Source organism: Quercus robur, chromosome 6 (assembly GCF_932294415.1).
Source record: "Quercus robur chromosome 6, dhQueRobu3.1, whole genome shotgun sequence".
In the NCBI taxonomy this organism is placed as follows: Eukaryota; Viridiplantae; Streptophyta; class Magnoliopsida; order Fagales; family Fagaceae; genus Quercus; species Quercus robur.
The window spans coordinates 18,360,757-18,371,463 of NC_065539.1; the positions used below are offsets into that span (position 1 = coordinate 18,360,757).

At 34.4% G+C, this 10,707-nt stretch overlaps 1 protein-coding gene and 1 long non-coding RNA gene across 2 annotated transcripts; one reads left to right on the plus strand and one right to left on the minus strand.

Annotated features, from left to right (window-relative positions):
• Nucleotides 1-761: 761 nt before the first annotated feature.
• On the minus strand, nucleotides 762-2,658 carry LOC126733083 (uncharacterized). The gene is made up of 2 exons (XR_007659617.1): nucleotides 2,382-2,658; nucleotides 762-1,076 (listed from the first exon to the last, which is right to left on the minus strand). It is a non-coding gene; the product is annotated as an uncharacterized LOC126733083 (long non-coding RNA).
• Nucleotides 2,659-7,391: 4,733 nt separating this feature from the next.
• Nucleotides 7,392-8,341, plus strand: LOC126733085 (heavy metal-associated isoprenylated plant protein 43-like). The gene is made up of 2 exons (XM_050436234.1): nucleotides 7,392-7,623; nucleotides 7,882-8,341. The coding sequence occupies exons 1-2, from the start codon at nucleotides 7,539-7,541 to the stop codon at nucleotides 8,202-8,204; spliced, it is 408 nt and encodes a 135-aa protein (XP_050292191.1). The 5' UTR covers nucleotides 7,392-7,538; the 3' UTR covers nucleotides 8,205-8,341.
• Nucleotides 8,342-10,707: the final 2,366 nt, after the last annotated feature.

Genomic DNA, 10,707 nt, shown 5'->3' on the forward strand with positions numbered 1-10,707 from the left:
TATTGATTGTTTAAAATCAATATATATGCATTCTCATTACAAAACAATCATTTTAACTTAAATCAGATAATTGATAACTTTGTCTTAAATTAGAAGCATCTTAAAGAATAACCAAACTTTTCTTCATAAACTTCTTCTCGTAAAATATTATAACTTTCATAGTCATAAAACTTAACGTATCATAAAGAATAAATATCTTATAACCTTTTAACATAAACTTACACTTTTATCAGAAGTTTTATCTTTAAAGCGTAACAAAACTTCAAAAACTCTTATCTTTAAAGAACAGCTTTTCTTTTCATCATAAACTTCTTTTCATGAAAGTTTTTAACTTTTCATAATGCATTTAAACAAAATCATTCTCTCATGATTAATAACATAATATAGTTGTTCATAAATAACTTATTGGTTAGTCCATATCTGATAAGTCTGTACTTATTTGGGAGGCTTCTAACACCACGATGCTAAGCATCCAGCATTCCCCACAATGACAAGTATTCCCGGGATCACATCATAATACATATCTTTCAACCAACGAGGTAGGTTGACTTCCTCCACAAGTTGGCCGTAACCAACAAGGGCGGGTACAGCAGAGTCAGTCCCACTTAATGGCCAAACATATAACATTTTCCATGGAAAGCTAGTAATTAAGCCTTACTGAAAGAGTTCAGATCACCAGAGAACATAACCCGAAAACTTTTCATACTTATACATCATATTGAAATTTCTTATTTTGCATAACATTTCATAATAATTCATAATGAAATTTCTTATTTTGCATAACATTTCATACTAATAACATTTCCATTCTTTTCTTTAAACATCATGTTCGTGGAAATAAGTAATGACATCAATATGCTTAAATCATATACATAAGGTTTCGAAAGCTCACGAACATATCTTTGTCAGAATAATGATTATATGCCATATCTCTAATCAAAAACCTTTTAATGCATAATATACTTTAAAATAACCTTATGACTTACCAAATACCCATATAACTTATCCCTTACCTGAAAGCAGAGGAACCGAGAGCCCACAGTCAAAGGAGCTTAGACCTGGTGAATTGGTAATACCTAAATCAAATATCAAAGCTTATTACTTACTATCAATTATTCCTTATCATAAACTTACACATTCATCTCAATGCCTATCTCTTAAAATCAAGGAAGTCCTAATTTCACCTCAATGAGGTTCCCACAAACACAACATACATTCATCAGACAACATGATGTACTAAATCATAGAGAAACCAACATTCTCACACTAATCTCATATCTCTAGAAGAGCCAACTTTATTTCAGAAGGTGTTTTGAGGTTAGGGCAATAATGCATGCATAAATATAAAATCCTTTAAGCATGGTCATGTAACTATATACATTCATATGGTAACACACAACACGTTAGACAAAACAACTTCATAAATACAACCGCCGCATGGTTTAGAACCCCCCCCCCCCCTTTGAGTACTAAACCTCAAACCAAGTTACACAAAATTAATCTATGATCTAGACATATCAAAAGATAATCATATTAAATTATAGCTCAAAACATTCACCCTAACTTTAAAATTAAATCCTCAAAGTCAAAGTTATCCTTTACTGTTTACTGTTCATTTCAGCAGAATATGCCTCATTTGTAAAATATAAATGGGCTGTCAATACATATCCAAATTTCATGAAATCTTACAAAACCACTCCCTTGTATGTCCAGTATATACCATAAAATTTTTAGAGTCAAATCATAAAATCATGATTTATTAAAAATCATACAAGACAACGAGCTCAAATCTATCCTGACAGAGTTTCATGCAATTTAGAAATTAAACCATTATTTTTATATTAATTCAAATGCTGTGAGACCACTTCCATAACAACCACATGTGTCTTATATTCCATAGGAAATATCCCTAGCATCCAAATTCACTGTATACAATTTAATACATAATTTACCATGCATGAACACAGAATCTGTCATAGTGACTTCTTTGCAACGTGTTCTCGTAAATTCATAAAAAATTATCAAACGAAGGTATTTTCATATGGGGATTTTTATACACTCATTAGACATGTCATAAAACACTTATACATAGTCATTTAACCATTTAGAGTAAAAATACACACAACAAAAATCCCAGCAACAGTATCAAAATACTCATCCTAACTTTTTCTTACTTCCTTAATCATATAAAATCATTAATTAGTAAAAACCCTAATCTACCTTCAACAAACCATCAACACAATTTCAAAGTTTCTTAAAACACTATAAATATATAGATTTACAAGTTCATGATTTCCTAATTTCACAAACCACAAATACCATTACTAAAAATTCCTTGAAGAAATCATGGATTCTAGCGTAAGAGTAGCTAGAATCCTTACCAAGTTTATGGTTCTTAAGGGAAAATAGAAATAAATCACTCTTGCATGAAAAAACTTCTCTTTCCTAGTGGCTGGACCCAAAAGTATGAGGGGTAGAGAGCTTGAGAGAGTTTTCTTTCTTTTTGGTGTTAGACCCGTAGGCATGAGAGAGGAAGAGAGTTTTTTGAGTCTTCTAGTTTCTTTGAGAAAGTGTGAATAAGAAATGAGATGAGTCTAGTCTTTCTATTGGTGTGTGAACCCATGGACTTGAGAGAAAGACTCAAGGGAGCTTCCTAGCTCTTTCCTTAAGAGAAAAAGAGTAAAGTAAGGTGCAAATTTCTGATTTGTGTGTGTGTACCCGTGGAAAATGAAAGCAAGAGAGTTTCTTGGAAGCTCAAATTGTCTTGAAAAGTCAAAGAAGAATTGAGATGAAGATTTCTTTGTTGCATGACCGGCCAAGTGTTGGTCTTGGGGCTTAGGAAGTCAACATGCATGATGCTTTGGCCCTACATGTGTTGGATTTCAATTGGTTGCATGTGGGTGAAATTTCCACTATAACATCTCATGCATTATGCTTCGTTAAAACACCAACTATATATGTAATAACTTAACCCACTTAATATAGTTTTGTACATATTTAGTATATATACATAATAAAAATAGTCATTCAATTATTTATAATCTTTACAATTCTTATTTAATGGCATTATAAAATAATATGTTTATTAAATACTCTTATATTAATTTTAGAAAGTAAGTGACTCAAAATAATAATTAACCACTTAAATACATAGGTTAACTATAAAGTTGGATCTGGGTGTTACAATTACTCTCTTAATGTCACGCCCCCCTATTCTGAGGGTAACCACCAAAGCGTCATCATGTGGTTGGATGGTTCCAATCTTGTTTTCGTCCAAGAAACTCAGTGGTGGTCGGACCTCCATCTTAGCTCTCTTCGGCTCAGAGTGAGAGTCCTTGGATGATAGCCTAGCTACAGACATTACACTGGAAGGGTGAGAACCAATTCTCCCAAGCGCAGCAAAAATGACATTGATGGTACCTAGCGAGGGCTTTGAAGAAGCATTCCCTCGGGCCCCTGACCTTAATTGGTCCCCTTGTCCATTGGGCCGGTACAGAAATTGTTGTAATTTCCCTTCCTTGACCAGTTGCTCTAGATGGTTCCATGTGTTCTACAGTCCTCGATGGTATGTCCCCTCTCTTGGTGGTATTGGCAATGAAGGCTTTGGTTGCGCCTCAAAGGGTCTCCACTCATTCTGTTCGGCCACTTGAAGTATGACTCATTTTTTATCTTCTCCAAAACTTAATGCATGGGTTCTTTGAACACAGTGTTAACCACTTGAGGAGCTGCAGGCTCAGACTGCCTAGCAAAATCCTTCTGAGGTCTGTTATTGTTGTAACGGTCCAACCTGAAATCCTTCCTCTCCTGAGGGATAACCTTGCCCTTTCACTTACCTTGCTGCTGGTCCTCTTCAACCCTCTTATACTTGTTAATCCGATCCATAAGTTGGCGTACACTGGTAACAGGTTTCCTAGTCAAAGATTTCCTTAAGCCATGCTCGGCAGGTAGGCCGAGCTTGAATGTGCTGATGGCTACATCATCAAAATCATCATCTATCTCATTAAACATCTTCCAATATCTATCTGAATATGTTTTCAGGGTTTCTCCTTCTCTCATGGACAGAGACAACAAGGAAGCTAAAGGCTAAGAAACCCTACTGCACGTAATAAAGCAGGATCCAAACGCCTGAGTGAGTTCCTTAAAGGAATCAATGGAACCTGCCCTCAGACCATCAAACCACCTCATCACCACAGGCCCCAAACTTGATGAGAATACTTTGCACATCAAGGCCTCCTTCTTGGAGTGTATAGCCATTCTTTGATTAAAGTGGCTGACATGCTCCACAGGGTCTGTTCTACCATTGTACATAGTGAATGTGGGCTGAGTGAACGGCCGAGGAAGTCTCCCTCCCTCAATCCAACGCGTGAAAGGTGACCTAGAAATTTGGTTGAGTGCTTTACTCGTAGCGTCGTTTCCCAAGCCTACCGAGGACGAATTTCTATTTTTGCGTTCATGATGATAGTCTTCATCATATGAGAAAGACTAGCTAGGAGGAGTCTTTGATTTGCACCTATAGCTGCCATCCTCTTCACCATCGGAAGAGAAGTCATAATTGGATGGAGCTCGCTTTCGCCGTTCATGGTGCAAGCTTCTCTTTAGGTGATCAATTTCCTTCTGCATGGCTTTGGTGTCTTTCTCCTAAGAGAGATGGCTACCACCCCGAGAATGGCTCTTACCAGTATGGGTAGTACACACACTCCCCTCCCGGTCTCTCCTTTGCTCAAGTTCACGAAAGTGATCTTGACATTGAGACCCCATGGATTCTACTTGGTTTGAACCTGAACCTACCATAGTTGAACGTTCAACTCACTATCACACCAGTAACTTCCCATAGACGACGCCCATTGTAAGGACCAGATTTGAATTTCTAGCCCAACAGATAGATGGACTGAGGCCCAAAAAGCCCAAAACAATGAATTTGTAGAGAATGAGTTGGAAAACTGGGTTCTAATGAATTATACAAACACAAAAGTAGGTTTATTAGATAAGAAAATGTAAATGGACAGGTTTATAATGAGGAAAATCTTCCTCGGCAAAGTCCGAGGAGATTTGTTCTTATATATTTCTATCAGATTTTATTACAAAATCAGTTCTTGATGCTACAATAATTTTCTCTTTCTTTTCCGATCCCCTCTTTTCAGTGCCCTCCTTCTTCTTTTATACTATCTCTCCTTTTTATCTCCACCTTCCACGTGCATGCCAGACAGTTGGTCTTGATACTTGTCCCATCAGCTCCTCCTATAAGTTCTCATGCAATAGCTATAAGGCTGAAACCCACTGTTTAGGCATCACCTCCACATTAATGCAGCCAAAGGGTTAGCTGTAGTGCATTTAATGCGGAGGCAGTAGCTTTCTCCTAAGATATTTTTAGGATTTCTCCCTGTCTTATGTCATTGCAATACATATCCGCACCCACGGAACTTCTTGGAACGTTACCCGGGACGACAGACAATCTTTTCGGACCTTAGAATTGGTTAGCCGAGGATGTACTTATCCTCGGCCCACCCCTTTGACTGTTATGACCAAGACTAATCTCTCTATTTACTAATGCAATCTCTTCTGACAAAGATATCTCTTCCTTAGACAAACCCTCGTCCTCAAATTGGGCCACAGGCCCAATATATAAACAGATAACGAATTTCTAGGCCTAATATCTTTACAATAATTAATAGGAGGTTGAGTTTTGTCAAAATATTTTTATAAAAATAATGACAAATAAATAATAATAACTGTATAAAAATATAAAAGTTATACAAACTAAACAAAATAAAATGGTCAAACCTACTCATATGGACAATAAATAATGGCAACTGATAATGAACTATCATGTAACAATTTCAAAATATAAAAATTCATATAAAGAAATTGTAAACTTCATGTATTTGTGTGTGAGGGTGGGTTTTTTTTTTTTTTTTTTGGTCAATAACTCGGTATATTCAATTTCTCTTTTTATGAAATCATATTTAATTTAAGTTTCTTAATGACTCTGAAAAAAAATTTCTAAAGCCACAATTGTAATCCTTCAGAGTCAATTTGTAACTTTTTGGGAGATGTTAAATTTAAGTCGTTAATGGGATATGATAAGTTGTTCCTTAATAGTCGTCAAGAACAAATTTTTGGGCCAAAAATTTAAAATCTTGTGTATATTTACTCTTATTATTTTTGTTTTTTTGTTTTTTTTTTTTATTTTTATTTTTTATTTTTAAAAGGGAAAACATCCCCCTAGTCTCTTAGACTATAACTAATTTTGGTGAAAGTTGCTATAAGGGGACCGATCATGAACTTGATCAATTTTGAATTTTCTAGTCCACAAACGTAAGCAATAGCCTTTTTTTTTTCTAGTCCACAAAAGTTGCTATAAGGTATCAGGACATTTACCTGAATCAATGGACAAGATTATTTTTGGAGGAAAAGTTTATGCACGCCTAAAGAATAAGATGTATTCATCATATATAGTTTATATGAATCAATGCAATTTGTTTCAACAATTTATAAATAGGTCCAACCGTCTGCTATGTGGTTTTTTTATTTATTTTTTTTATTTTTTTTATGATAGAGTTTTAATCTATAGCGCTCGTTCTAATGATTGTGTTCATTATCATCAGACTAAGGTACCAATCGGTTTTTGGTGTAGACAAAAATTGAACCTCGAATCTCTTATTTAACCATTAGAGACTTTACTAATTAAGTTAACTGAAACCCACGACCGTTTGTTATGTTTACATTATTCTTGATAGCCAAACAAAAAGTTTGTTTGAAAGGAGAAATTATAAGATCTACATGGTGGATAAGTGATGTGGTCCATCATTCCACTAAAAAACTTCCACTTATTTAAAATTATTAGTTAGAAATTTTTTTTAAACAAGAATTAATTACTGACTCAGCAATTTTAAACAAGTAGAAGTTTTTTAGTGGAATAGTGGACAAGTGTCATAATCCACCAGAGAACTCTATAATTTCCCGTTTGAAAGGCTGTAAGTATTTATTTCTCTAATAGGTGGGTTATTAGATGCCCAAATAAAGGCTGTATTTATTTCTTCCACTACTTGGTTCATTGATTTGTTAGGGAGCCTTAACGTGTTTGCACTTTGCACCAAATATTGACGGATTGTGGACGGCTTATATGAAATGAAAGCCACAAATAAAGTTTTCTAAAAAAAAGCCACAAATAAAGTCATATTAAAATTCCCAACATCCAACTTAAAACAATAAAAATCTCAAGTCCATATTGAATTTTTTTTTTTTTTTTTTTTTTGAGAATGAAGTCCATATTGAATTGGTTGAATCTTCAATCCATTGAGGGGCATATAGTCATGATTAGGTAAGTATTTAATTTATTTTAGTCGTACGTACTTGTGTTAAAGACAATAGTTCTAGGACAAGCGGTTGAAAATGTGCCAAGGAGGGTGAACAACCTTGAGGTTTCGTTACGCCAGTCCTAGTCCTAGTCTTAAACTCTCCTTTAAATAACACAATTATCCAAGAAGTCGGTTTGTCATTTTCATTTAGAATAGAGAGAGTTGAAAAGCTCATCTACCATGGTGCAGAGGACTGTCTTGAAGGTCGATATTGCATGCCAAAAATGCAAGAAGAAGCTTCTCAAAGCGGTTTCTTCACTACAAGGTATATACGATTGATAATATTTTGTTTGGAATTAGAATCATGAGCCAACATACATGTAAGGTATTAATTTTTATTTTTCCACCTTTGGTTTTTTATCTCTTCTGTAATCCCTATGGTCATATGATCATTCAAAGCCCATACATGTAGCTTAAGGTAGCAATTTTTTTTTTTTTTTTTTGGGATGAAAATTCAATATGTGAGAGACTTAAAATAGTGGTCTTTGTTATGGTCATCTCTAAATCTTCCTTCAAATTGCAGGGGTTGATAAAGTTGAAGTTGATGAAGGCAAGGGGACTTTGACTGTAACAGGTAGTGCAGATCCATATGAAATCATAGTACGTGCAAGAAAAACAGGGAAATTTGCTCAAGTGGTGAGTATTGGGCCTCCTCCAGCTCCACCAAAGAAAGATGAGAAGAAGCCTGATGAGAAGAAGCCCGATGATGAGAAGAAGCCTGATGAAAAGAAGCCCGATCCGAAGCCCCAAGTTTACTATGTGCCTCACCACTGTGTATGTGAGAGAGTGGGTGTTGTTCATATTGACCAGTGGCAGGAGCCCAATCCATCATGCACTATACTGTGACGATCCAATACATCACTTCAGATCCATATAGAAAAAAGGGATTGTCCATCTCCATCTCATATTTTCTTTGAAGCATTAATGTATCCAATCTATGATTATTAGTACAAAATGATTGATTTTTTCTTTGTCTGGTTAAATGGTTTTGTTTTGTGGTGTGGCTGTTGGCTGATTTATTATCATATTTTTTTGGTTGAATTGTGGGTTAATCTGAATTTTTTTTTTTTTAGTTTTGACAAAATGAAGAGAATCCCCATTTACATTGTACCCTGGTTCCTGACACAATTGGCAATCGTATTCGTATAAATGAATAACACTAAAATATTTATATTTCCTATTTGAAAATCCTAAATGCATCGTGCAAGTCTGCAACCGATGTGGAGACTTTGACTTTCCCTAATCGTGCAATATGCCAATTGCCAGTTGCCATGGTGCCTATTGTCACGTGGAGGTACCCAACAAACAATGATCCTCACTGAAGTCTAACGAATAGCCACGAGCCATATGCCCAAAGTTCAAATACATATACATATATTTAATATTTTTACAGGCCAAATTCCACTTTCACCCCTTAATAATGTCTTTAAAATTTCTAGAGGATCTGAATCCTACAAATCTGAGTAAAATATATATATATATATATATATATACACATTTCTGTTTAAAATATTTTATTGCAAGCAACACAAGTCCCTAATTAGAATGACAAACACATGCTGTTGACAGTTGACAAATAAGCAAAGGAAACAGATCCACAAAATTATAAGATAAGGGGAAGGCCCATAATAAGAACATGAAATCAAAGCCTTCTAACTTAATTGGTTGCTATTTTTTGGTGTTCTTAAATGAGATACTCATGAATTATACACAACTATTGAATTATGCACATACAAAAATAAATAAATAAATAAATAAAATAAAGAAGAAAAACAGGAGTCGCAATATTTGCCTTTCTCCTAGTCCAAACAAAACATTCTTTAGATAGAGAAGACAATAGAAAGCAAGTGACCTACACTAGGTCTTTGATGGTCCACAATGGTTTTGTGGATTAGTTGGGTTGATGATACATTTCTTGGAGTCCTCTTAATAACGACATTTCTTAACCTTTCCCGTACATGCAACTTGAATTCGAAATCTTATTACCGAGGCCTTAGCCCTAAATAATACCAAAAAATGAGACTCATAAATAATACCAAAAAATGTAATGGAATCCTTAAATAGTAGAAAAATAAAGTTAAATAGTAAGAAAAAAAAGTTAAATAGTAGAAAAAAAAGTTAAATAGTAAAAAAAAAAAAGCTTTTTAAATCAATATCAAACGCACACCAAATCTCTTGTAGTTGCATGATCTCATTCTGTCATGGCTAGAGCAACAATTTTTTTTTTTTTTTTTTTTTTTTTGGAGTAATGTAACATTACAATTGATTTTGACAAGGCCTGTAAGGGGCTTTACACCATTTCCTACCAAGACTGAGCGGTAATATATGGACTTTGCTACCCCTCCCTTGAACTCTCTTGATCTTTTTTGAATTGTGAACATCAAATCCCTAACATTTGTTTCATTCAATTGGAAGACTCATTCATTTCTTGCTCCCCACAACGAATCCAAGACTAAGGTAGTCAATAAGGTGAAATCCCTCACCATACCTACTGGTACATCAATTTAGTGATTTGAGAATAAAGGATGCAAGTTCCTTGGTAGAATTCAAAATGTTAGAAAATCTATACGAAAATACAAAGGGTGCGTTTAGGAAGCACGTTTTGTGCTTACCATGTATGCGTCTACGTTTCTTTCCTTTTTTTTCTAAGACCAGCGCCTGGTGCACTATTCATGAGACATGAACAGTGCACCAAGGCATATGAACAGTAAAAAAAGAGTGAATAGTAAATTTATTATTATTTTTTTTTATTGTTTTTAGTTTTCAATTTTCAGCAAAATAAACTGTATCCAAACAGACCAAAATTAGTTGTTTTTCTAAAAATGATTCATCCAACTATTTAAATTTAATTACAAAATCTAATTTACTTCGGTTGTGTTTGGCTTTATATAAAATGTTTTTCAAGTATCAAATTTTTTCAGGTGAAAAATATTTTTAAAAAGGAAAATATTTTCAATTGTTTGGTTGCATTCTAGAAAATACGCCAAAAAATGGTCTCTTGTATTTAGTTTGCACGTAAAATTATTACTGAAAAATATGTACATATGCCAAAAATTACACCGGACGGTGTCTCGGCTAGAGCTTCTCTCTCGGTTCGGATGCAAGTTGAAAAATTGAAGTATAATTCGGTTGAAGGTAAAATAGAAGTGTAAAAGATTTCTCAATGAAAGAGCCCTTATTTTATGGTCAAACTGAAATTGACCATATTTTCTAGTTAACCCAAACACTGGACGTGTAAAATATTTTCTATATATGTTTTTCACCGAAACAAACACGCTCATAAGCCAAGTTACAACATACTGTATAATTTACTGAAAAACAATATATATAACATCAAAAACAAGAACAG

Bases quoted from the DNA above. Each gene is read 5' to 3' on its own strand.
- LOC126733085 (XM_050436234.1), top strand. From the start codon at position 7,539: ATGGTGCAGAGGACTGTCTTGAAGGTCGATATTGCATGCCAAAAATGC. The intron at 7,624-7,881 runs GTATATACGATT...TTCAAATTGCAG, and splicing joins AGCGGTTTCTTCACTACAAG to GGGTTGATAAAGTTGAAGTT.